General features: G+C 42.6%; 2 protein-coding genes across 3 annotated transcripts; one reads left to right on the forward strand and one right to left on the reverse strand.

Annotated features, from left to right (window-relative positions):
* Window positions 1–13,463: 13,463 nt before the first annotated feature.
* On the reverse strand, window positions 13,464–22,507 carry ppm1g (protein phosphatase, Mg2+/Mn2+ dependent, 1G). Of its 2 annotated transcripts, none has more exons than XM_070969081.1 (14): window positions 22,455–22,507; window positions 21,917–22,053; window positions 21,118–21,187; window positions 20,669–20,754; window positions 20,299–20,428; window positions 19,899–20,010; window positions 19,131–19,327; window positions 18,704–18,885; window positions 18,481–18,612; window positions 17,494–17,596; window positions 16,881–17,012; window positions 16,632–16,761; window positions 16,252–16,351; window positions 13,464–15,573 (listed from the first exon to the last, which is right to left on the reverse strand). In XM_070969081.1, the coding sequence occupies exons 2-14, from the start codon at window positions 22,025–22,027 to the stop codon at window positions 15,373–15,375; spliced, it is 1,686 nt and encodes a 561-aa protein (XP_070825182.1). In that variant the 5' UTR covers window positions 22,028–22,053; window positions 22,455–22,507; the 3' UTR covers window positions 13,464–15,372. The 2 variants fall into 2 exon arrangements, with proteins under 2 accessions (XP_070825182.1, XP_070825173.1); XM_070969072.1 differs by having other exon boundaries at window positions 22,348–22,469.
* Window positions 22,508–23,257: 750 nt separating this feature from the next.
* mis12 (MIS12 kinetochore complex component) lies at window positions 23,258–27,235 on the forward strand. The gene is made up of 2 exons (XM_070965392.1): window positions 23,258–23,680; window positions 25,367–27,235. Exons 1-2 carry the CDS (start codon window positions 23,279–23,281, stop codon window positions 25,634–25,636), a joined length of 672 nt encoding a protein of 223 aa, XP_070821493.1. The 5' UTR covers window positions 23,258–23,278; the 3' UTR covers window positions 25,637–27,235.
* The last annotated feature ends 379 nt before the right edge of the window (window positions 27,236–27,614 follow it).

A 27,614-nucleotide genomic window follows, 5' to 3' on the forward strand; every position in this document is an offset into this window, starting at 1 on the left:
GTCCCCAAAGGTTGCTAAAATATCATTTGTCCCCAATCTCAAGGTAAAAAATCATACTGGAAAAAAGAAGCTTTAATCAAAAAAAACAAGTGATTTTTGTATTGTGGGCATCCTTCCACCTCTGAAAATGATGGCATCTTCTCTCTAAACCATGACAGAACAGCAAAAATGTGGGTGTCCCCAAAAGTGGCGTGTTTTTCCATTCGACCCCAAAGGTGGTCTAAGTACGTATGTGTGTGTGTGTGTGTGTGTGTGTGTGTGTTACATAACATAAAGTGGGGCCAGAGTGACATCAGTGCAGACTCTTAATGAGCAGAGCTGAAATACAATCTCTACTTTCCCAGCAAGCTATAAACCTAATCAATGTGTGTGTGGACAGCTGCTGAGTGTGTGTGTGTGTGTGTGTGTGTGTGTGTGTGTGTGTGTGTGTGTGTGTGTGTGTGTGTGTGTGTTTTCAAAAAAGAGATAGCAGTTAAGACAAAGCGAAGAAAGAAAGGTTAAAATTGGTGACAGCCGGGAAGAGGGAGAGAGAAAAACACTGACAGATAAATTAGATTATAAATTAGATTGATTTACGTTCAATATGTGGAGACTTGACCTGAACCACAATCACTCTACAGCATGCTGAACTGCAACCTTAATTGTAATGAGCACCTATTTACTAATTACTCACTGTGATATTTCACTTTAATTTAGGGAACACAAAAATGGTCAGCGATAGTCACGTAAGATTGAAATAATGAAAGTCGACGTAATCTATATAATCTGCAACCTCAGCGCTGGATGCCATTAAATCCTGCACACTGATTCTTTAAATTATGGAGCCTTTAAGGTCACAAAAACTTTTTATTTCTTTATATGCATGATAATAATATATATAATAATATGATGATAATTTGAATGCACAACGTACTAGTATGTGGAACAGGATAAAAAATTGTGACATTTTAATCTTGTATTGGGAAAATGTACGACTGTATCGTACAAGTACGTGATGACGTAATGTAAACTCCAGCAGAGCTCCACACAACTAAAACCAGAGTGAGCCGAACCAGCAGCATAAAGAGGTGGGAGGTGAGTCCTGAAAATGTGACTGTGTGAACAGACTTTTTCGCCCACAGTGTGGTCAGTGCAGGTTCACACACAGTGTACAGACACGGCAGACTAACACACACCCCTGGAATCTGAAACTGCTGCCTGAATGTGCTTTATCTCTGCTCATTCAACTCTTGCTCTCATGCAAACACACTTCTTCCTTCCTTTCCTTATCACTCGGCTTCTTTCTCTGTGTTTTCCTGTCACACTCTGTCCTTGCCTCTCTCTGCCTTTCTGCCTTTATGTGTGTGTTTGTGGCTGGTTATGTGTTTCCATGTGTGTTCAGAGTTCACAGTGTGCAATGTGGCATTCACACAGTTGAGACACAGTGTGACACATACAGCTTACACCCCTGTAGCCCCCCCCCCCCCCGCCCCCCCCTGTGAACTGTTGACAGCAGCTGACCACCGCGTTTACATAAGCACGTTTCTGCAGAGAACGCCACATACATCACGGTCGAATCACGATGCACTGCACTTTCACTACGCTGTGTATGTGAATACACACGATATGTCAAATCTCTGTGGAATATGTGCTACGCAGAGTAAGGTACGGATTTACAACATTTCTCAGATAATGTGGACACCTCCCAGCAGCTATATTTGGGTTTCTGGAAATAACTGAAATAACTCCACATGGACAACATGTCAAAAACAACCTAGCCACCTAAATCAGTTTGATGCTTCTATTAATTTCAGTCGCAGTGGTCACAAACTGAAAGACAGTAATATTTTTTCATTTTTTAAATATCTATATTTTGTAATATAGCACTGAACAAGGAAGTATTTAGCTCAGATCGAGATGATGTACATAATGCTTTTGCTTAAATTAGTGGATAGACCTGCAAACGCACACAGGTGTTTTAACACAATCTGACTTATTAGACCTCTACACCTCGGCAGTGCTGTGGTGGGAAGGTTTTCTGTGCCAGTCAGAATAATAAAGGTGAAAAGCGTCAGCTCAAACTGGTGCAACAAAGCTAACAGGAGAGGAGGTGATATGAGTCAATCAGCCAGCGTAAGTGAAATCACGTGTGGATATATCAGGTGTGCAGGGCCTTTAAATGGGAACCAGAACAGTTGATGACTAATTGAAATAGTTAGCTTCCTCTTCTTTTATTGAAGTTTGAATTGCTGTGTTGTTGTTGCGGAGCAAGCAATGAGGTAAGGGAAGTGGCTTTTAAAGAGCACAGATGGAAATATTGTGAGGACATCATCAGTCCTTCTCGTCCAGTCTGAGTCTGATTGACGAGTCAGCAGATGTACTCAGCCCTGCAACTTTAAGATGCAGCTTCAGCTCAGTTACTGGTCTGTGCTGCACTGAGACTTTGTGCTAATGAAATCTTTTGAGTTGCTTCACTCCTTAATGAAGTTCCCCTCCAAAAGGTCCTTGTAACTGTTGATATTTCCCAGAAGGCGAACATTTGCTGCTGGAGTGAACAGAGTTGAGGGATTTGATGTGGTTGTTGGGCAGCTTTAGGCTACGTTTAAACTTAGGGAAAACGCACATGTTTTCATGCAGTTTGGCCTCTCGTTTACACGCAAACAGAGTTTTTTTCACAGAAAATGTCACATTTTTTAAAACTCCGGCCAAAGTGGAGATTTCTGAAAATGCCGGTTATGTGTTGCCGTGTAAACGGCGTTTTAGGTTCCAAAACATCACAACATGCGACTGAAAGTACTTAACGTCATGTGAGCAACTGTTTACACTCGCGCCCATAGGTTTGGCATAGTTATGACGCGCTCAACGGCGTATTTATCCGGGTTCATGTAAACAACAACATTTTTGAAAACGATGTTGTGTGCACGATGTTATTTTTGAAAATGGAGGGGCCAAAATATCCATTGTCCAAAAGTCCCTGCTACGTGTAAACGTAGGCTTAGTTTGGAAAATGTCTTAATTTACCCAGAATTCATGGCAAATGAGTCTTGACTGAGAGAACTAGACAGCTTTGTGTAAAAGATGACGTTAGACATCTGAAGTCTGAGTAGTTTGATCTCAGCTGTAGACAAAGTCTATCTTTGTGAAAGCAGCCCGGGCTACACTGACCAACCTTTTCATGGCATAGCAGGAAGAACACAGGTGTAGCGAATAACATTAATGACTGTTCCGGTCAATTAAGTGTTCCAGTGAGCCGTGACCCTGAGCCCGCCTGCACGCACAATAGCAGGAACCTGGAATTGGTTCACCTACATGAAATACAGCCACCATTAAAGTTATTAGTTACTTTTCCTACTATGACGCGTCAGAACATCTGCAATGAAAAAGGTCTATTGACGAATAAGTTTTAATGACTAAGGTGAGTAATGAGACACAAAGCATGTTCATTTTAATCCACAGAGGCTGGATCTTTATGTGGTTTTCAATAAGGTCAGACTTTAAGACTCACTGCAACACACTGGCTGCGCACATGTTGATAATAAATGTGCAAATGTTCAATGATTGAATTAACATGGTTGGCTACATACTATGTCATATCTAATATTACACTTTTCTCTCTCTCTCTATATATATATCTTATAGTGAATGAGTGAGCTGATAATACAAAATTAAACTTGATTTTCAAGTTCAAATCGTCTTTCCTGTGACACTAGATCACAGATATGGCACTGGAAAGCAGACACAGGAGAGTAAAAACCAGACCACTCAGGGAATATAGACCACCTAACAGAGAGCACAGACAGTAGACCGTCTCGACTGAGGCTGTGAATAAGGTGCACCTCCGTGGTTCAGAGCTGAGGAAACTGAGTAGTTTGCACATCTAGAGGATGGTATGTCTCACACAAAGAAGAATCATATGAAACGTAAGAGGAAAGAGGAGGATGGAGCAGCTTTCATGATATGTCTCATGATTTGTCTTCGTCTTCTTAAAATGTTAATATTTTACATTTCACATTTATTGTTGATGTCTGTTGCATTTAAATTTTTGAAAATTCCATCCAATGGACATTGGTTTGAATGCTTGTATACACACACACCCGCACATGCACGCCCGCACACACACACACACACACACACACACACACACACACACACACACACACACACACACACACACACACACACACTTCTGGGAAACAGGGATTAGTAACTGATACTGAGAGGTGGGAGAAAGCAGCCTCCCTCTGCGGCCTCTTAAACCAGATGTAACCAGCTGGCACACACACACACACACACACACACACACACACACACACACACACACACACACACACACACACACACACACACAGCTCCCAGTGACCAGGCTTGTGGCCAGAACTTTTGTCCTTTTCTCAGCTGTGTGAGCTTACAACACATAATGGAGAGAGACAGAGAGAGAGACAGAGAGAGAGAGAGAGAGAGACAGAGACAGAGAGAGAGAGACAGAGAGAGAGAGAGAGAGAGAGAGAGAGAGAGAGAGAGAGACAGAGACAGAGAGAGAGACAGAGACAGAGAGAGAGACAGAGAGAGAGAGAGAGAGAGAGAGAGAGAGAGAGAGAGAGAGAGAGAGAGGCCTAGTTTCAGCTGTGCAGAGTTCAAAGATGCTGCTTCAATGTGTCTCTGTAGCCAATGATTCTCTCCGTGGTAGAGGACAACAGCTCCTTGAAGGTCTTTAACTGTTCGACTTTTATACCATTTCAGGTCGGACGGTTGCATGAAATTGAATCTTTATCTGCACATTAGAATAACAATAGTAAATGTTGCACATAAACTACAATACGTCTCAGATACAGAGAAGATGTGGAATGAAGGATGACCTGTGTGAATACGCTTGTGTGTTACTTGTAGGGTGTGTGTGTGTGTCTGTTTAAGCCAAACAGACAGTGGGGGAGGGAGTGGGTGCATGATGTTGAAGTAGTAACTTCAGGGAGTCAAGTTCATCAGATCAGCTCTATGAGTCATGGGAATTTGGTCCTAAGAGTCAGAGGGAGGATGATTCTTCACAGATTCTATGTTTCTGTAGAAACAGAGAAGATTACTGTAGATATAATACCTAAGGTTTTTTTCTCCAAACATTTTACCTTAAAATTTAACAAGCTTTTCTATAGTTACTCAAAAATGGGCTACAGAACCACTTTCATGGCTGCGAAACTTGCTTTAAGAAGTTGTACCTGAAAGAAATTTGTTTTTCTGGAATATACGTGTCCAGAACAACTCCACTTTTAATGCTCTGCAGCAGGTGTGTGTGTGTGTGTGTGTGTGTGTGTGTGTGTGTGTGTGTGTGTGTGTGTGTGCGTGTGTGCGTGCGTGTGTGTGTGTTTGAGCCTGGCCGATAACGGCATATCAGTACATCAACTCCTGTGTCCGATTTTCAACTTTTCTTCTTGGGTAAACGATGATCAATAGTGGGCTCAGTCATGAGATATTGGGCATCTGCTCATATCATATGATCTGTACCACATAAAGACCTCAGGGCTTCTGTTGCTGCTTCTGGGACGGGGGTTTCCAACCTAGTCACAAGATGATTCAGCTGTGGGGAGCAAGATTTTTTCAATCACAAGATCATTAAAGAATGGGCCAAAATATCTAATTCAAGCTTTCGGTTTTTCTTAAGTTTCTCTTAATGACTGCAGTCAGTGTTGTAAGGCGTATTCTTGGATGAATCTCTGGTTGAACATATGACCTTTGATCACAGCAGGAAGAATGGTCTCTGTCTGCACGAATGCACGAGACAGCTGAACAACAGCTCTTTCACTGACAGAAAGCAGACATGTAGGTAACAGGAAGCATTTCCAGCACCCTTATCTCTGAACACACCACAATGAATCCTTACATTGAATGTCCTCGGAGTGGAAGCTCACACTGTGACTCCAGAGTAATGTTCATATAAGGTGATGTTATACTTGAAGCTTTAACCAGCACAGTCTCATACTCAACCAATGTGTTGTATAAAGGACCAGGGTGCAGGATTCAAGGGGTTCTATTGTCAGAAATGGGATTAAATGGGATTATTGTTATGTTTTCATTGGTGTATAATCACCTTAACATAAGGATTTTTGTGTTTTCATTACCTTAGTATGAGCTTGTTGTATCTACAAAGGGAGAGGGTCCTCTTTCATGGTGTCCACCATGTTTCTACAGTAGCCCAGAGTAGCCCACACTGGCTCTAGGTGGCTCCTCTCGCATTTTTGGCAAGTGTCACAGCCACTGTAGGTTCTCCTGCTTGGAGGAGGAGGAGTGAGGCAGGGGTTAATCAGTTGGTTGAAATCTGCAACCTCACCACTAGGGGCGGCAATGGCTCGGGAGGTAGAGCAGTCATTCACTGATCAGGAGGTCGGTGGTTCAATCCCTGGATTCAGCAGTCCACATGCCGAAGTATCCTTGGGCAAGTTACTGAAACCCAATGCTGCCCAATGCTGTGCCATCGGAGTGTGAATTCATATGTACATTGCTTTGGATGAAAGCGCCTGCCAAATAACTGCACACAGTGCATGCACACTGGGGACATTTATTGCAGCAGCATTATCTTACATTAATTCATTCCAGTGGTCGATAGGGTGAGCTACCAATAATGTTATTGAGAGAAAGGACGGTTTGAGCGATGGAACTGTCTGAGGGTGTGGTGGTTTGGGAAATTCAGTTATTTTCTTGTGTTCTGTAGAGAGGTGTGGGACTTTGTTTCCTGTGTTTCCTTTTCGGTAGAGCCTGGGCGTGGCTCTCCAGGTGGCTGAGAGCTGGCTCTAACACGGCTGGGACTCATCACAATCAAGCACAGCATATAGACTGTGGATTGCAGAGGACTGGTTGCCAGAATGTTTCTGCTGCTTAGTGGTATTGTTGGCTGTTTACTTGCGCTACCTGTGAGTATACGTGTATATTTAGTTTTTGCTCTGTCGTGTCAATCACCAGTGCCTGATCTCCTGTGTCTTTCTTCTTTTTTGCTCAGTGAGTTCTCCTGCATCGATCTCCAGCTCCAGTGTCTCTGCCACCACACCGCCCAGCCTCTTGCTTCCACCTGCCTCAAGCCCTCAACCATCACCACCTTGCTTCACCTTGCCTCCCCCATCATGTGCCTTCAACACAAGTACTCACACCACCTGAGCTCAGTGCGCTCCAGCATATCTCTGAGCCGCTCTCTACCTCAGTGCCTCGTACCTCACCTGCTGTTCCCAGGACTTCCCAGCTTCTAGGTTCCTGCATACCTGGAGTCTCCTTTCATTATCCATTCAAATAAATTCCTATTTTACCCTGACTCCTAGTCGGTGTCTGCTGTTGAGTCCAAATCCTGCTGATTTGGCTGGAACCAATTTTTTTTTTCACCAGGTCCTCGGGACCTACTTCATGACTAACTAAATAACTGAGACATTGGAACATTGAAGAGAAATGAAAGCAGTGGCAGCATCGCTTTGTTAAAATGAATGGAAAGTCAGAGGGAAAGAAAATACTATAAAGAGCTCTAACGAAAAACTATTTTCTCTCCTAAAGACAAATTCTTACAACAAAATGCCAAATCTTACCTTCAAGTGATAATTCACCCAAAGTGCATTTCTCACTATGAAACACCCTGGAGAATCTTAAAGGTGGCCTTTAAAAGGCCTCCTCCTCCTTCCATAGTGATCAGTTTTCATTGCTGAAGACTGATCAAACAGTCTGCAGAAACTTCTCAGACCACTTCTGAACCACTGTTCATTTATTCACTGTTCATTACTCAATTATTTCCTTCACAGTCATATTTTTGCTCAGTGCTTAAACAAGGCTGTGTGTGTTGGTTTAACACACCATGAAATGCATCTGCTTCCTGCTTTTTAAAACTTTTCTGCATAACACTTAGAATTCACTGGAATTATCATGAGTGGAGCACAAATGCTGTTTTTGTCAGAGGGCACAACCAGAGATTATGTATGCATCACAGCTTCCCACCCCTTCACTGCATAAAAGGATATTACTGTAAAATAAAGGCGTGTTTCTCTGTGCACAGCTCACGGTGGCCTGTCGGTAAAGGAAGCATCGCTGTACTTAACAGTTCAAATGAGAACAAGTGTTTGACTGAGAAAGAAGAGATGAAGGAAGAAAGCTGGAAAAACAGAGGAGAAAGATAAAAATCCATTTTGGTGGTAAAAAAAAATGTCGGGGAGAGTCAGACAGGAGGTGAATCTGTGGCTGAGAAAGAATGAAAGTGAGGAAATGCTGGGTGATGTCAGAGCAGCAGTATGTCTGCTGATCAGACAGCTGCTTGTTTCCACTTCTCTCTTATCTCTGACCGCACCCTGTGTGTGTGTGTGTGTGAGTGTGTGTGTGTGTGTGTGTGTGTGTGTTTAAATACTGTACATGCTGATGTCCTGATATGAATCAATCAGTTCCAGCATGCACACTTTGCTTGTGTGTGTGTGTGTGTGTGTGTGTGTGTGTGTGTGTGTGTGTGTGTGTGTGTGTGTGTGTGTGTGTGAGTGCACAGGTGTGTTTGTGAGTGATCAGCGGGGTCTGAGCTTCAGGTCTTGGAATGTGCTGCCCTGATGAACCCTGGTGTGGATGACCAAATGTTTATATTTAGCGCATATTTGTACCTACAAACAAGTATGGTGCTCAAGTACGGATGTGTACTTGAATGTACAATCTATGTGTCTGCATGTGTGTTTACGTGTGTGTGTGTGTATACTACCAAAAAAACCCCTCAAACTAAATGTTATCTATTGCATGCCAATCTGGATAATCTGCCTCTGCTACTCTACTTCATATTTCTGTTTCACTTACAGATAAAAAGTATTTTGCAGCTCACAGTTTTCACTTTTCTTCTACTACTTTCATTTATATATAATGGATCTTGACACAATATTATCTATCTAATTTTAAGGATGCTTTTAGCAGTTATTGGTACTGGAATTGACTGAATCAGCTCATCTTTTGTTGAGGCCTGAAGCTGATTTTATTTTCTATTGTTGTGAATTTCATATCTGACAAAAGAATGTGACGGAAATTTCTATTTAATTTTTATTTCAAATAAAAAGGTCTGAAATGGATAGCATTATACATAAGCCCTGCTACTTGTGTTAGCACCACAGTGGTCATGAAACTTGCTGATAAAATAATCAGGAGGTGGACATTTTTCTGTGGATCCTCTCCAACAGTGAGATCAGCAGGTTGGAGTCTAGAATCAGGCTGAAGCGGTAAAAACAACATGAACATGGTGAGATTTGTCAAAGGATGAGACACAAGGACAGATAGAGAGAAAAGGAGACATGACAAAGTAATCAGCGAGGAAGGAAATAGAAAGGAAATGAGGAAAATGTCAGAGGACAAAGAGGAGGGATTTAATAGTAAAAGAAAGGAGTGAAGAAGAGAGGAAGTGGAGTGAAGAGGTGACAGGAAGTGACAGTGGGTGGAGGAGGAACATGGGAAGAGGGGCACAAGAGAGGCAAGAGAGGTGAAAGGGAAGAGAGGGAAGAGAGGAAAAGAAAAAAGGATGTGTGGGGTTTTCCTGTTTTTCTGCAGCTTTTTCAGTTTATGCTTAGCTTGATGCTGATGAATTACACATGAAGGCGTACACACACACACACACACACACACACACACACACACACACACACACACACACACACACACACACACACACTGAGGATGTGTCTGGAATTGACATACTGGTACATCCTGCAGGCAATAGAACAGCTGACTGTGACATCTTATATCAGCTGTGTGTGTGTGTGTGTGTGTGTGTGTGTGTGTGTGTGTGTGTGTGTGTGTGTGTGTGCGTGTGCGTGTGTGCCAGTAATATGGGGTTAAAAATGCTAATGCTGATGCTAGGAGGGCCTTGCAATGTGTGTATTTGTGAGGACCAATTTGAATTCTAACCTTGTAAGTGAGGACAAGGTTCAAAAGTGGGCCTGAGGGTTGAGTTTAGAAATGTAGTTGTGATGGTTAAACCGGCATTATTTTTGGCCAACACAGCAGTCTGTAACACAACACTGAAAGAATACCGTCTTATGAAACTGATAAGACTCACATGTTAGCTGTAGTTGATTATTTACACATCAAGGTGACGTGGAGCAACACCAGCGTTCAGGAGTGATGTTTTCTGTGTCTAGCTGTTGACATTAAGTCCAGTGTTCCCTCCTTTTAGCTCTGTTTTTGGTCTGTGCTCCTGAGGCAAACATTTGTGTCTTCAGTTGCTAAATGCTCCTCTGTGCCCATCAGGCAGCTGTGTCCCTCTGTGCTGATCAGGTGCTGTGCAGCACGTTCATCTAAGCATTTTCACTGAAAACAGCTACGAGGGCAGAGAGAGTGAACTTAAGCAGTGAAATTGTGGACTAGAAAACAAAATGAAAAACAATGAGTCGAAAGATGCTTAGAGCTCCACAGAGCTACCAGGAACTGCCGAGTCGGGTGATAAATCTGTGTAGGTTCATCACTACCAGTCACCTCTTTCACACACACACCCATTTCATTCATTTTTTATGTAAAAATATATCTGTGGTTGTGGATTTGGGGCTACTGAAGAAGTAAATATATATCATATTGTGTGCAACTATGTGTGATAAATAAAGTACATTTCTTCTTCTTCATTAAATATTTTCTTTTTTGTTCCATCATTATAGGGAAAATACTAATTGTTCTGTCCAAAACTAAACTCATATAACATCATTGTATTTTAAGTGTTTTCATAGTAATTCTAAACTACCTAAACCAGGGGTTCCCAAACTTTTCATTGCCATGGCCCCCCAAGCAGCATTAGCTTCTGGCCTTTGCAAACCCACCGACAATGCTACAAAATATGTTAAGAAACATCAACTTTTAGAATGATTTTCTTACTTTTATTCACTATTCAATAATTATTACATTTGTTTAGCATAAGAATATTATTAACTAACATGTTTTGCTGTTTAGTTTTTTTTACTTAACTTACCTCCAATTTTCTGAGGCCCCCCAGCACCCCCTGGCAGCCCCCCACTTTGAAAACCACTGACCTAAACTACCACCACTACTGAAAACTATAAAAAACATTTGTAAGAGGAGTGCAGATTAGAAGTGAAAAAGACCTTACAGTTAACTATTTTGGACACAGCAAGTATTTAAACTGCAGTACAGTGACCACTGGAATGTGTGTGTGTGTGTGTGTGTGTGTGTGTGTGTGTGTGTGTGTGTGTGTGTGTGTGTGTGTGTGTGTGTGTGTGTGTGTGTGTGAACCCTGAGCAAAGTCAGGGCAACGAGGCCAATGCAGTTTTAGGAGTAAGAGCAGGAGATCGAAAAAGATCTTGATGAATACTTACAGTGTCTAACTACAACCTGCTATTGTGGTGCAGCTTTCTATATAAGACCTGTTGACTGGAAGACACACACACACACAGACACACACACACACACATGCATAAATACGAGCATGCCTGTGTGCGCTCACACATAGGCGCACAAAGTTCTTTATGTACCATTGCAGGCCAGGGCTAGTTGGACTCCTGTGGTTCTCTTCCACAGCCATCAGTCAAGTTTAAGAGTCTGGAGACAGAAGTAACTCCCCACATCAACACACACACACAGCTGGACAAGGCCACCATTGAGCTCCATAGTAGTAGCCTTTGAGAATTTTTTTTAATAGTTACTGCAGTGAAAGATCAGCCTGGAACAGCCACCTACAGTAGCCTCAGTGTGTGAGAAACAGCCAACCAACAGCTGATTTCCAATCGCTGAAAAGGGTCTTGCAGCCGTGATTCATGTGTTTGCCGACTGGTGAAGAAGGAGTCATGCTTCTTATTTTTGGGATAGCAGTCTGGCCAAGAACAGAAGAGAGCAGAGCAGTGTAATTCTTACTCAACTTACATCCAAGGACAAAGTAGTCTCGTCCACACGGATTCACACACAAACCCACGTGTGTTTTGGCTTATATTGCTGTCTCTTCTAGCACAAGCATGAACACCCAGACTAACAAACCTTGCACGCACTCCCCGTGTCCACACACACCGCCGAAGGCGCTGATCTACAGACAAGAAAGAAAAAACATCCGTCCTGTTAAAGACAGCTAGAACATGTGTGTGTTCTGGTGTGTGTGTGTGTGAGAGATGACATTTTTAGATTCCAAGGACAGGGTGTGTTTCCTCTCTTGCTTTCAATTGTTCCTGCAGCAACAGTGATCCGCTGGGAGCAGAGCAACCACCAGGACAGTGGACCAGCAGCCAATGGCAGGGCAGGACAGAGAGGCCCCGAGGCTGATGGGAACTAAAGTCTGTCCTGTTTTGCTTTGCAGTTTCTATGGAGATTTAAAGTACAGGCACTGCATCTTCATGACAGGGGCTGTGATCATGGGCCATGAGGGCCAAACAGTGCTCAGGTTTTCATGTGACTCAGTCCACTGATCAGCTCGTCCTCACTGACTGAAGGTGTGTATGAGTCAGTGGGATCAGGAGCTTTACTCTCTGTTGGGATGAAACAGACTCTTTGTCCTTTATGGCTCATGGTTACCTCTTCCTGCTTTAAAGGATCATTAACCATCAACAGAACTGGTCCAAATGTCTTTGCTGCCACCTGCAGGAATGTCTGACCACAACCTGCTGAACAAATAACTAATTTCATGCTCATTTCAAACAAACAAACAAACAAACAAACAAACAAACAAACAAACAAACAAACAAACAAACAAAAATAAGTGTGAGTGTGCAGCAAAGATTGATTGTGAAGTGTTTTTTATGTGACAGGTTTTCATGAAATTTGATGCACACATTTTTGACCTCTCTCTGGATTGTCATCTCTTTGGAGACCCCCTTGTCATATATGTTGTGATGTTCCCATCAGTCTCGCCTGGACTTTGTTTAGTGCTAATTAGTAAGTATTTGCATGCTTGGACACCAAGGTCATCATGGTAATCATCATGCTTAACATAAGCATGTTGGAGTAGTCACAGTGAGCATGTTAGCATGCTGATGTTAGCATTTAGCTCAAAGCGCAGCTGAGCCTGAGTACAGCCTCACAGAGCTGTACTGTCCTATGATTGAACGAAGTGTGAGTCACTCATTTATAAACTTGCCTTTGGCTATATTTTGATTAGACTTCCCCCTGCTCCCCTTTGGCTGGGGATGAGACACCACGGCAGCTCATATATTTTGACAAAAAAAAGGACTTATTATACCTGCATCATTCATATGAGTCCATGGAGTCCAGTGATGTCACAGCATCGCATCCATCAGAAGTGTTTGTCTGCACATTCATCTGATCTGATCGGTGTCTTGTACTGGTCTTCTCTCACTGACACACAATCTCACGCTCATATACATGTGCACAGATAGAAAACCTGACTTTGTCGTTAATGTTTAAAGAAGTCATACTCCCTGACTCCTCATTTTAACATTCATATTTAAATGCCTTAAATGTTTTCCTCCATGCACAGCATTTCACAATAAAAGACTTCTGAAAAGCCAATGCAGCAGTGGATGATCTTAAAGAAACACACAGGAATACACAGCTTTCTCATTATTTAAAAAAATGTATTTGTATGTACTTACATACTGGTGTCAAAACAGTATGCACCAAAAATGTCACATTGACTCACAATTACAAAGAAAAAGCTTTTTCTTTTTCTTCAATTACAAGTATTGAAAAAACTATGTACAGAAAAAGAGCATGGTGACGAGACAGTACACTAGAAACAAACTTACAGTCACACAATATGGTTTAAATGCGGCTTCTGCAAATAAGGACAAAAAGGTCTTCTGAACAGTTATACTGTCTTGGTGCTCTGAGCTTGAAATTGTATTTCCACTCAAACAAACCAACAACTTGTGCATCCTCTGTGCAGTCCAGCGTCAGGGTGTTTTCAGTGTGCTCACACAGGATTTCTTTCAACAAAAACTTGCCAGAAAGCTGGTTCATCAGAAATGGAAAAAAACAAAAAACATTTGAGTGGAAACACTTTTTACTTGAAACACATGTCCTAGAGATAATCTTACAATAGGTTTTCCAGTGGAAATGGACAGACAGGGAGAGTAACTGGGGAAGATGGCAGAGCCCTGGAGGGGAGCTGTTTGTGGAGGGACAGTCCAGGGCTTCAACACCACGTCTCTCTGCATGGACATACACAGACACAAAAGGCAGCAAGTCTTTTTTGTCTCTGTACGTTTCCCAGCCATCAGATCCTACATATGAAAAGTACACGACTGGCATCTTTTCACTGTCTGGAAATTTACAGATTTGGATCAAGACAAGACACAAAGCAGGAATGAAAAAAAGGCAAGATGATGGTGATGTGTTGGTGAAGATTGAGCTGTTTGACAGAGACCGAAGAAAATATCCTTCCTTGTAAATGGGAGCTAATGAGAAAAAAAAAAAGAAAAAAAAAAAAGCAAACATGAGCAATTGGACTAGTACCCCAAATCCTTCAGGTCCTCCGGCTGTGGTCACACAAACTGCCCCTGAATAAAGTCAGGGTGGGATATCAGCATCGGAGGGGGAACCTGAAACGGGGTACAAACACATTCAGCACGACACTAAGCTAGCACACGCATTCTCACTGCATCTTGAAGCTTCAATTTGGGATAAAAAGGACGTAAATATCCTTTCATTCAATCATTTTTTCAACTTAATGCAACTGCAGATCTATCTGGAGCCATTTTGGGTCCCTTCTGTGGGTTCAGTTAATTTGAGGATGTGAGACGGTGCCTATGATAGGGATTGGTGGTTTTTAATGGCACTTCGTTGAGATACAGCGGCAGACTTGTAATTTGGGCACAACACAGAGAGCATTGTGCTGTTTCATATTGGAAAAGCAACGTGCACGTTTCACGCTGTAAAACTGCCATGAAAATGCATGTCACACTGAAGGATGTGAACAGCAGTCAGACACATCACAACGAGAGCTATCCTCAAACTTCCACTAAAACAAAACGTGCCGCGTGGATCGAGATTTTAACAGATAACAGCGTGCAGCGCACGTCTGCAGAGATGGTGAGACGTCTCCGAAGTATTTAGAAATACACACTAGTCTCTGTAGACTGGTTTGTCCTGCGTGTTCCTTCTAGTTACAAATAGATGAAAAATTAGGTGCTGTGTTTGGCATGCCAGTGAGTGGCGAGTCTGCCTCTTCTGAATTTAAGAAGTAAAGGTGTGTCCAGCTTCTGTCCGGTGAGAGCGAACAAAAGGAACAACTGGAGGGGGGGTGTTAAAGTGAGAGTCCACCTAAAACAGATGACCAAAAAAACTATACTGATGATCGGGTTCAGCTGATCTTTGAGCATCCGTATAGCGTTTGCAATTTCTGTTTTAGGGCGAACGGATGTTTGTGAGGTCAGGATTGAATTTTGAACAGAATGTGTCTCTGGTGTACAGTATCTGGGGTAGCCTGGGAGCAGCGGCTCCTTCTGGGACAGATTCTCCTCGCCTTTAGTCACTTTTAGCCTTTTTGCTGTCGTTTCCATTCTCCTCCAGCTCTGTCCCTGCTGCCTCCTCCTGATGCTTCCTCTTCTTTGTGTCGTCTGACTGAGCAGAGGACGGGTGTGGCCGGAGGGTGACGATGACGCAGGTCATGTTGTCACATCCCGTCCCGTCTCCAGATGTGTCAGGGGCCAAACAGTGGTCCAACAGCTGTCAGGAGGACATGTGATATTTGAAATTTAAGACGTATAATGACCAAATGTTAAACACGCCTTTGATCAAGTTTCAAAAATCCAGCAAATGTTAGAATGTGTTTTGGTTGTGCAGCTATCGCTGGAAATGTTTGATTCTCAATATTAATTACACAGCAGTGCCTCTATTGGTCTCATAATTACAAACTTTAAAACTTTGGAGCAGTGTGTGAAGACACTTCATCAGTTGCTGGCAGGTACTGCTGGTATTACACCGCAGCCAGTTTTGCAGCTGCAGCACTTTAGCAGAATACTGGACCAGTATCAAAAACTGCTGTCTCCATTATTCACATACAAAAAAAACATGAAAAAACAGGCTTCATGAACACAAATATTTGATGCACTCTGCATAGGTGTAGTTCTTGGCTTTGGTGACATCAAGCTCGCTGTGGCCCTCTCACACAGTGGTAAGCCATGTGGCCGTGCTGGCTGCCTGCTGCAGATGCCATGAAAAACGCTCTGCTTGTACGATCAATTAACATTTAGAAATTCAATTTAATTATATTACCTGTTAACAAAAACAAGTATTGAACATCCTATTTTTTTTCCCAAACTGTGCAGGAACCATGTTTTAGTGTTCACTACAGTCTTGTGGGAATTAAAAAGGTTAAAGATATGTATTAATTAACCAATTCACCTCTTCCACGATGGATGAGAGGGATCTGACGTTGCCACTCTGGTCTGGTTTGATCCTCTCACTGATGAAGTCCACCACCTCCTGACTGCTCAACACATTCCTGCACAAAACACATATAGAAACAGGGTTTTATCAACAGGTAAATGATGAATCCAAAGGAGAAATAAACAACCTGACATACATGAACACGGCAGCTGGCATGTGAAAATGTCCATTCTTTCATATTTAAATCTACAGCTGCACTCGTCCTGTCTACACTGCATATGCTGTACTCAAATAACATCGTTATTCTTCTGCTTTACTGCTGTCAGACGTTTGTTTACTTAGCTTGATTCAACACAGCTTTGTTTGTAGGTTTACGTCATTTCACTCAAACTCACCAGATGCCGTCGCAGGCGATGACCATGAAGTCGTGGTCCTCGTTAAGTGTCAGAACTTTGACGTCTGGCATCGCAGAGATCATCTGCTCCTCTGGTGGCAAAACCTTGTTTCTCTTATAGAAGTGGTCACCTGACAGTGCACATGAACATCTTGTTCAGAGAAAGATGCTCTGCTCACAGAACAAAAGCTTAGCTGTGACACAATAAATACAAAATCAGCCTAGAAGTCACAGAATGGTTCAGGCTTACCAATGGCCCTGGAGAGGTTCAGTCCACCGTTGACCCGTCCATCCATGGTCACTTTGCCTCCGGCGTTTTTGATGCGAGCCAGTTCCACCTCGTCCTCTGGCTTGTGGTCATAGGACATGTCGACAGCTTTGCCTACAGCGGCATGAGAACGGACCTCTTACATTTCAATCAAGATTAATGCGAAGCCTTTCATCAAAAAGATCAAGATAAAACACCTTCAAATTTAAAAGTCCGACATCTAATTTTATTTTAGGTTTCCAGGTGACATTTAAAAAAAACACAGGAACAACCTTGAAATCTTTCTGTTGTCAGATTTAGCACCTCAAAATGATCTATATTCATCAAATGAGCTTGTAATATGGAAGTGCTGAAAATCTCTCACGTCATGCACCACAATACTATAACAGCCTGCTTCCTTTTTACAGCATAAAACGATTTTCTACGCAGATTGTTTATGATAGTCAGTTTATGAGCTTTGTGTACCAGCATACTAATTGCTCGTATGCTTACAGACTGAAAAAGCAGAGGTAACATCATTTGATATACTCTCTTGGAAATGACTCAATCATTTTACAGTCGAACACTTCTACCAAGGTGAATGGTCACTATTTACCGCGCTCAGACACCACGCAGCGAGAGTCTCCGGCGTTGGCCACGATCAGCTGTTTTCCTCGGATCAGAGCCACAACGGCTGTGGTGCCGCTGTCTGAGCCAGGCTGTGGATACATGAACACAGGAGACGTAACACACTGTTAAAATGTCCATGATGTTTTAAAAGACAAACGTCTCCATCTGTAAATGACTCTTGGACCACTGGAATCTTTTTTTAAATGTCTAATTTATTTCAGCCCATGACCTGAACAAAAGCTTTCTGCAGAGAAGATTTTAAAGCAGCTCGTCTCAGATCATTCAATCATTATATTTGGCTTCTGCTGCAAGGTGGCCATCCACCAAACTGTTGGCTGCGAGCTGGCTTCAAAGCTGAAGGCTTCAAATATGACTAATTCCACCAGTGAACATTAGGACATGAGGACACTTAGAACAAGAAGCTCTGGTATTTTGAGAACTCAGTGTGATCAATGTCAGTTTCTGACTATGACAACAAATCGACAACTGTGACAGTAGAAATCTTTCATTATCAGTACATGAACTCCAGAAATGCTGCACTATCGTTCCTGATCTCCAGTTGACAAGTTCGCACTCAAATGATTGCTTTACTTTTCTGCTTTACTGTGGTCATGGATAATATTTAATCCAGGAAATATTTTCTGTTTGAGCAGGCTCTTTTAATATGGAGTTAAATCCGTCTCTTACTAGCAGCCAGCAATGAGGAAGCAGAGAGCATTTTATTATACTGTGCTCATGATAAAAAGGCCATGATGACAGGTGCTGTCTACCCAAAACCTCAATATCACACTGAATCAACCCCACCCAAAAAACACATTTGAACTACAAGCAATCTTTTAACTTGACCTCTAAAACGGAAATTAAAAAGTCACGGCGGCCTTTATTCAGTTTCACTGAGCAATGCTCTCTCTCAGGAACACCTTGATCACATTCACACCTGGAACCTTCCCAGGACACCTCATTTTGTACACACCTCCTCCTTGCCATCCATTCCAGGTAGACACATTTCATCCTCCTCTTCATCCTCAGAGTCTTCCTCTCCCTCCTCTGTGTCCTCCTCTTCCTCCAACTCACTGCTGTCACCCTCTTCCTCTTCACTGCCATCCTTAGAAAAAAAAAAAAGAAAAAAGGTGAGTTTGAGTGAGTGAACTTTGGCAGCCAAACAGGGTGGGTTTATTTCAGTCTGCTGCTCTCACCTCTTCATCGCTGCCCTCCTCCTCTTCTCCCTCCTCAGATTCCTCGCTGTCATCAAAGAACCTGGACTTGGAGTCTCCTGCAGCCTTGGAGGACAAAGAGGAGCAGGAGGGACCTGCGTCTCCTTCTGCCTTACCAGCCTTTTCTTCTCCGTTGGAGCTTCCAGATCCTCCACAGTCGCTTGCTGTCAAGGAGAAACAAGGACAACACGTGATGTTGGACAAGAGAACAGAGAGTAAAGACGATATGTTTGCACTCCTAGGTACTAGGTATTGATTTTCATGTACTTTTAGTGAAGCCACTTCTATTTTCACATAAAGATAGTCATTTCAACATTTATTTTCTTCACTAAAACATGAATCTGAGAAGTTTCTCACGTCATCTTTTTACAGACAATCATGTACTTGTGAAGGACTCCCAGCTCTGTACCTGCACCACTGCTGTCACCTCCTGTTCTCCGACAGGATCGCAGCTTAGTCAAGCATGCAGCTCCTTCGCCTTCCTTCACCTTCCCATTGCTCTCCTCTTCCACCTCCCCATTCACGCCCTCCTTCTTCTGTCCTTCCCCACCTTGCCCTTTGTCCGCTGAGCCTTCGGTTTGCAAGGACGCCTTCTTAGCAGCCGCACTAAGAACAAAACAGAAAGAATAAATAAAAAGGAGTGGACCACACAGGTCTTAAGACTTTTAACTGCTGCTGTTTCAGACAACAATCAAAGAAACATGGTCTTAGTTAAAAAAGCAAAGACAGATTCCTGGTATCAATCACTCAATGTGGATCATTCTGTCCCCAAGTCTTCAGTTGGTGGTCTACAAATCACAATTTCACTGAATTCAAACATATAAACTTTTTCAAACATCATTTCCCAACAACTTTTATAATCTATAATTATGCCATGTAATGCTATCATCACTTCCCTAATGTGATATGATTCCGGTTGAAACATTATACAGCAAGGTGTTTGATTTCAATGCGTTAACCAATGGGCTGTTAGTTCTGGAGAAAAATGGCCAGAAAGCCAACAAATAAATAATGGTCATCACTCTGAGGGTCAGTGTACATGAGGTGACCACTGAGGAAGCACGGCTTTCCATAAAGTGACATTTCCAGAAAGTCCCCATAAGAGAAGCTCATTAAGGCTCAAAATAGCTCATCCTCGTATGAGAAGTCAAAATAAAAAGTCTGTTAGACTACCTACCTGATGGCGGCTACATGCTTGACAGCGTTGCGGTTCTGGCCGTAGCGTACCAGCAGCTCCTCTATGGTCATTGTGGCTTCTTCATGGAGCAAAGCTGCCTCCTCTGTCTCCACTGAAAGGAGGGCAGAATCGTGGAGTCATGTATATCAGGACTTGACATCAATGTTTTTCATCTACCAGCAGTGTACAAGCATGCACGTCGGAGTCTTGCGTGTGTTGTATTTTCATAGTTTTGTGTTTTAGCTTCATGCCCTTGATTATGTTTGGGGTGTTTTTCTTTGACAGTTAATATTCTCAATTCTGCATCACCATTAGAATGAATGAATGAGCTTCATTGCATGTTTGCTACGACTCACAAGCATACCAAACATTATTATATTGTTGTTAGGAGTATACTCACAGTCATCCTCCTCTGCCACCTTTTCAGCCGGGGGTTCCTCAGTGGGGCGTCCAGCAATCTGGGCCAGCTCTTTGATGACGTCCTCTGTGGTCATCCTGCTGTCGATGGCCAAGAAGGCATCCTCCAGAGCCTGGAAACAACATGCAAAATGATGCGTCGGTGTGCATCAAACAACACAGAGCAATTCTAGATTCCAGATGGTTGAGATTCATGTTGTGGTCCGTTCAGAGTGTATTTCCAATGTGTCCGTGAAGCAGAGGAAAAGTGGTAACCACACTCTCATATATTACCTCTGATCCCTCCTTATTTATAACTATGCCACAGTTGGGTAGAATGAACATCCCTGCTGTCAAACTTTAAGACTTCTCACCTTTTGGAGTTTGCCATCTTTGTAGGTTTTCTGCTCCTTGATGATGTCAGGAAGATACTTTGAACAGTACAGAGCCACCTCTTCACCTACATGGGAACAGCAGGTTATGTAAATTCTCATGACAGGTGTGTGTACACACAATATTCAGGCGTGTAAAGCAAATAATAAAATGAAGGGAAGCAAGGAAACACTACACAACAATGGATATGTTGTAATCCAAAAACAGTTGTGCCTCTGACCACTGTTTGAGATGCCAAATGTGAGTTCTGGGAGAAAACTGTTGCTTTTGGAAAAGGATTTGTGGGCAGTGTATGCATGCTGTGCATTGCTAGTGGCAGGATTCGGCAAAGAAGTCACAAAACATTATTAAGTTAGAATTTAAATGCTGCAAATGGCACAATGTGTCCTGCAAATTAATACGAATATGAGACTGTGTGTGTGTGTGCTACCTCCATGTCCATCATACACAGCAAACATGGCTGTCTCTTCATCAAACTCTGGGATGCAATTGTGAGCATCCTGTCAAACAAAAAACACAAAAATGCTCATTACAATTCAGACAACACAACAGTTTACAAATGGCTGCAAATCATGGCAATCAGAATTCCTCATATCATGAAAAAGCAAGTTGCATATTTAAGACACACAAATCAGCGGGGATGAGATGCAAAATTAAAAATGGAGAGCTCTACGCATTATCTTAACTCATTGACATAATCTGAATATCTATATTGGTCAAATGACTTCCGCCTCGTGACAAAGTTCTCTAACAGTACATCAGAGCTGGTGTATTATTGGTAGTTGGCTGATAAGATTTGGCCATGGGTCTGATTTTCTCATCAGACGTCATTTAAATGAGACGAAGACACTGAATCCCCAAACTGCAGCGAAGATCCTTCCTCACATGGCAGCAGCCAAAATTCAAACTAACTGCAGGCACCAATTTCATGCTCTTGGGTGTTGTGAGAGATTGATTACAATAAAACGCAGCATGCCAAAGCCTCTCCACCGTGAATTTCACCCATCACTACAGCTGATGCTCAGAGAAAAGCTACTTTGGGCGTGTGGCGAACTTTCAGGGTACTCTGGAAGGACGCCAGTCAACTCCATACAAACAAACGTAGAGAAAAGCCCCACATGCCAATATCCCGCCATTTACACCTCAGGACACGTTTTCACTCCGTCGCGTTCAAAAAAGAAAGCGGCCAACATGGTTGTCTTCATCCGGCCATTCATTTTACGCCTCACCTCCATGGAGACACGCCAGCCCTGCATGGCAGAGAACCCGTAGCTCATGTTGCCGTTGCCGCCATCGGAAGAGGTCTTGGCAGTGTTAGGCTGCGACAGATAAGCCCCCATGGTTGTCTGTTTCTATGGCTTTACACCTGGGAAGAAGACACAGAAGAAACATCACATTTTAGCAACATAAAAGGAGACACACGTACAACCCAGCGCGGTTATCACACTTCAACTACGATTAACAGCTCGGCTAGTCGAGGCTGCTAGCTAGCTAGCGTTAGCAACACCACAACAAAAAAGTAGACGCATCAGCTAGCTAACATCACCATGCTAACAGGAGCGAACCCGGCTAAACTTCCAGCCGTAACCTCTGCCCCCGCCATACAAGCAGCTGCGCAGTTGTAAAAAGATCAGATGCTCAACACCGACGGCTCATTTACCTATTCTGACAAAGCAGGATGAGCTTATAAAGGGGTCCCAAATAGAGAGATTCACATAGGAAAGATTACACGTGTAGATGCAAAAGCCGCTATCAACACAGACAGACCGAAAAAGAGCTGAAGCAGTGGAGGAAGAGAGCGCGGGCGCATGTCCCTTTCGTCCGGACCAGGGGGCGTGTCCAAGACTACGTCAACACGTCAGGATGATTTTTTTTTTTTTTTTTTTTTTTTTTTTTTTAACTAACGAGCAAACGTTTAACATCATGCAAGCACTGCATACAACACACTGGAAATAATCTCACAAAACAGTGTGTGCGTGTGTGGATACCAAACTGTTCGATTAATAATTAAGCTATTTATCTGTGACCTCACAAACAGGGCAGGAAAGAGAGACACAACGTCGCTGCATAGTGTTTCAGTTATTTATTCTGCATTAAACCACAAATTTCATATTATCAAAATGAAAATCAGAATTTTTTTTTTCATACCCTGCCGTTTATAAAATATTTCCCATAAAGTTTGGATGTCAGCTGTGAAAAATAAATAAATAAATAAATAAATAAAAATCTTGAGGTTCATTATAAAATGTTAAATACAGTACAAATTGAATTCAGGAACCAAAAACGTACCATACTCTCATATTAATATTCGCAACACACAATCTCAAAACTCTCATTTCCATTTTTTACCTGATATTTTGTTTCTGCATCTTATCTGGGAAGAAGTAATCTCACTGAGGTGATTTTATCTATATTATTATTATTGTATATCAACAACATAGTTTATATATTAGTATTATCATTGGCAGAAACCCAGTTATATTCCTCAGGTTCACTCGTACCGCTTGGTGGCGGTATTGTACCATCCCGTTGATTGTTAACGGCCAAAAACATCACAAGAAGAAGGAAAACTACAACGTCAACGATTCAACATGGCGCGGGAAACCCGGGAAGAGGAGATGGACACCACCGGAGTAGTAGACGAAGAGGCGGCCACTTTGAAACTGTACGAGACCCAGTTTTTCGGCTTCACCCCGCAGACCTGCATGTTGCGGGTCTACAGTGCTTTCCAAGACAGCCTGTACGACATTTTACCCGTCGTGGAGAAGGTATGTGTGAGGCAGCTAAGCAAAGGCGAGTCGGACGGGGAAGAGGAGCTGCTCCGGTCCAGGGCCAGGGAGTGCAGCCGAAAACTGCAGCAGTACCTCGAAGAGCGGTTCAAGCAGCTGTCGGCGCGGATGGAGGAGCTGCTACTGAACCGCTGCCTCTCCGTGCCGCCAAATGTCGTGCTGCCCGAGGACAAGTCACACAGCAAACACCCACAAGGCACACAGGTGGGTGAAGGAGTGTTTAAAAGAGCTAAACTCACACACACTTATTATTGATATTAAGGTCTGACAAGACCACCGAAGAGGGGTAATGAAGGGGGCTACGACCCCACACTGTGCACCCAATATGTATGTAAACCCTTTGAAATCAAAGTATGATCTCTGTAGTGTTATCATACCTCATATTCTGTTATTACATAGCTGTACGCACTTGCATACAATAATTTGCATACATATTTGTATATTGAATCCCTCTATTACAGTGGTCCCCAACCAGTACACCAGTACCGGTCCCTGGGCCATTTGGTACCGGGCCGCACAGGGAGACTGAACAAACCAGCCGACCCGACACACACACACACACACACACACACACACACACACACACACACACACACACACACACACACACACACACACACACACACACACACACACTATTGATACTACTTCTACTACTACTACTACTACTAATAATAATAATTATAATAATAACCCGGGACCAGACCACGCACACACTAATAATAATAGTAGTGACACACGCACACTAATAATAATAATCCTAATAATAATAATAACAATACTATTACTAATAATGATGATGATGATGATGATGATGATAGTATCCACCCGGGCCGGGATCAGTCCTGACCTCAGACATACACACTGATTATGATAACAGTTACAGGAAGTCAGTGCATTAAATAAGTGCGTTAGAACAGCAGTCCCCAACCACCGGGGCCATTTGGTACCGGGCCGCACAGAGAGACTAAACAAAAAATATTTCATTGATCATCGGAGTTTGAAAGAAGCTTTATTTGGAAAAACAGATGCATCCGCCTGTGCCTCTGCATACATGTCAAACCGCTACCTACGGTAGTAAAAAAGTAAGCCCACAAGCTAGCAACAATAAGTAAAAAAGGGTTAGGGCAAAGGGGAAAAGGCCAAATGATGAGACAGAAGAAGAAGAGCCTACAACTTCTAAGAGAAAGAAAGCTGCATTTAAGAGACAATATCAGCAGTCCTACTTAAAATACAGGATTATCGCTTCAGGTGATTCTCACGCACCAAACCTGCTCTGCGTAATATGTGGTGACAGGCTCGCAAATGAGGCAATGAAGCCTTCTGGTTGAAGAGAAACAAGCACAGGGCTCCCACTAATTACAACTACATTCAGGGTAATGGTGAGTTGTATTTTTAATCATTTGTTTTTATTCGTTTCTATGCCGGCCCAGCAAATTAGTGCTTTACATGAAACCGGTCCGTGGCGCAAAAAAGGTTGGGGACCACTGGTCTATTAGTATTACTTGTCTGTGCTGATGTAACGTTATTGGCTAATTTTAGCTTGTCTGATATCAGATATCAGTGTCTGTTAGCTGATGAGTGACAAGGAGGAATTCCCAAAGACTTATTTAATGTCATTCATTCATTCATTCATTTAGAAATTCAGTGTTTCACAAAATAATCTTAATTCAGTGTTCACCTATTAGTATTCTCCGGAGATTTCAACCGCACCTTACAGTCTTCATCAGCAGGTTGAGTTTGCTCACTTCTCATGGGGATGGCTCAGTTGTCATCATGTGAAAGTTCATTGTTTACTTCTACTTCTCACGATGCTTGCAGATGTTGTTGAAAACAGGATGATAAGTTATATATCTGTCTGTGATTTGACGGTGGCCCTGCTTCATCCAGGAGGTGCTGAGGCTGGAGTCGTCCCTTGCTGACCTCCAGAGAGCCTACGAAGCAGAAGTGTGTGCCAGACAGGCCCTGCTAGCTGAGCTGGAGGAACAGAGGGAGGTACAGAAGCAGCTGGATGGAGTCCTGATGTGGGTTAGAGAGCTCCAGGTGGCCTGGGTGAAGGAAGGTAATGGCAGCTTCCATGAAAGTTTCGGGCTGGTGATGGAGTCCGTAAAGAAACTGCAGGAGGCTGTCAGGGAGGTCTGCACCAAGGCGCCTCATTGAACTGAACACAAATTTGCATTACTTTGTAAACAGACATTACTCCAAAATTGTTACAGTCTTTTCTGTTTTTAGTCTGAGATGATTTAAAGACATCCATAGCAGCTCGGTGGACATGAGGCCGTTTTTCCCTCTAAATATTCAATAGCTTGTCTGTCCACTTTTCATCTTGTTTGTGAATAATAAACCCCCAAGAGGTATAAGATGCTCCAAATGTGTAAATGTTGTAAAATGGCATACATGTATTCTTGATGCTCAGGTATTATCTCCTCAACACATCTTATTTTCTTACCTTCATTTCTGACTTGAGTGTGGGGGATATTTTTTTTGTCTTCTCACCCGACTGCATGAGCTCGTTGAGGCGTTTGTGATGTTATGATGATGTCCAGCAGAGGGCGCCGTCTGCATGTTAACATCACTCACCCAGTCTAATCCAACCATACTTAAAATGTTGAAGCTGTTTAATGTTAACATGGTTCACACTGATTGAGCTGAAACATACACTGCGTAGCCAGCTTACGAGGCCCGCCTGTAGCTGAAACTAATACAGTCTAGTACAACAGTCCTGCCATGAATCTTCCCTTCATGAAGGTTATAATGTTCAGTTTTTATTCAAAAAGTTTTCATGAGGTGTTGATTCATCTCTATGATAATTCTTTAGGGTGTAGTGTGTGCTGCTATTACACAGAGAGGTGTTTCTGTTGCTTTGTCTATCCTCGTCAATACAAGCGGGCTGAGCAAAATAACAGAAACACCTCTCTGTAATCTAATACAATACAACAGCACCTGCACTTACTTTCCTGAAGGTAACATTTATTGCAGGGCTGTTGTATTAGACTGTATTAGTTTTAGCTCGGTGTACCTCATAAACTGCCAACAGATTGTAAGTAAGACAGAGGAGCTACACGACTGATGGTGTGCAACAGTGAAAAAAGTCAAAGTGGCAGACACTGGTGGAACATAATAAGGTACATTTACTATTCTGGAGACAGTAGTATCCAATCAGCTAATCATAAATGTTAGATTTTTGTTTGCTGGCTCTGATTGTCAACACCTCTGACTAGTAGTCAACCCAAATGTAAATAAACGTCACGCCTGGAACGAGAACATCAGAAAAGGCATCAACAACGGAAATATGGGACTAATACAGTGATATTTCACTGGTGTAAATAATACAGTTATTGATGGCTGAATTTCATTCAGCTTCAGTTTCAGGGTCCTGGTCTTCTGGCTCACTATCACGGCTTACTGGGATACTTGAATAGAAGAGCCATTGTTAATGATATGAGTTACACCAGGGATTTTCCTCCTGTGACAAGTCAAAATGTCTGCTGTAAAAAGACCTCTGAGCATTTTATTGCTTTCAATTGTTTTTTCTTCACTTGTTCCTTCAGGACAGTAAGTTCTAGTAGTTTAAACTGATCATTCTTAACATTTTCTGGAAATTGCATCCGATTAATTCTATATTTCCAATGATTGTTTGTATTGATTACTGCCATATCATTTTCATTGTGCATGGAATGTACCATAAAGACCTTTTCTGCTTTGTGACAGTGGGGACAGCGTCTGCTTATCATCTTCATTAAATGTAACTTCAGTGATACGCTGTTATGTCTGTGTTGATTTCTTTAACTTTTTCACTTTTGGTGGAAATGATGCTGTCTGGGTTGTCCTGGGTTACATAGAGTAGACCAGCGGTCCCCAACCGGGTCAGATCCTGGGACTGATCCTGGCCCGGGTTGATCCGGGAAAGTCCCAGGAAAATTCCTGGTCGGTCCGGGTCGGATTCCGGGTCGGATGTTGAAAATTGATTCATGCCTTTAATTCAAGCTGATTCGACCCAGCTGTTATTATCATTATTATCATTAGTGTGTGTGTATGTGTGTGTGTGTCCTGGGTCACATCCCGTGTCTGGATCCCGGCCTGGGTTGCTGTTATTATGATGATGATCCGATGTTCGATGTTCCGTCTCTCTGTGCGG

The sequence above is a fragment of the Chaetodon trifascialis genome, chromosome 1 (assembly GCF_039877785.1).
Source record: "Chaetodon trifascialis isolate fChaTrf1 chromosome 1, fChaTrf1.hap1, whole genome shotgun sequence".
In the NCBI taxonomy this organism is placed as follows: domain Eukaryota; kingdom Metazoa; phylum Chordata; class Actinopteri; order Chaetodontiformes; family Chaetodontidae; genus Chaetodon; species Chaetodon trifascialis.

Coding starts and splice junctions, on each gene's coding strand:
- ppm1g (XM_070969081.1), bottom strand. CDS start 22,027: ATGGGGGCTTATCTGTCGCAGCCTAACACTGCCAAGACCTCTTCCGAT. Junction 17,013..17,493: donor CTGCGTGGTGTCTGAGCGCG/GTAAATAGTGAC, acceptor ATGCCGCTGTAG/GCAAAGCTGTCGACATGTCC. Junction 16,762..16,880: donor GAACCTCTCCAGGGCCATTG/GTAAGCCTGAAC, acceptor GTGCACTGTCAG/GTGACCACTTCTATAAGAGA.
- mis12 (XM_070965392.1), top strand. CDS start 23,279: ATGGCGCGGGAAACCCGGGAAGAGGAGATGGACACCACCGGAGTAGTA. Junction 23,681..25,366: donor AACACCCACAAGGCACACAG/GTGGGTGAAGGA, acceptor TGCTTCATCCAG/GAGGTGCTGAGGCTGGAGTC.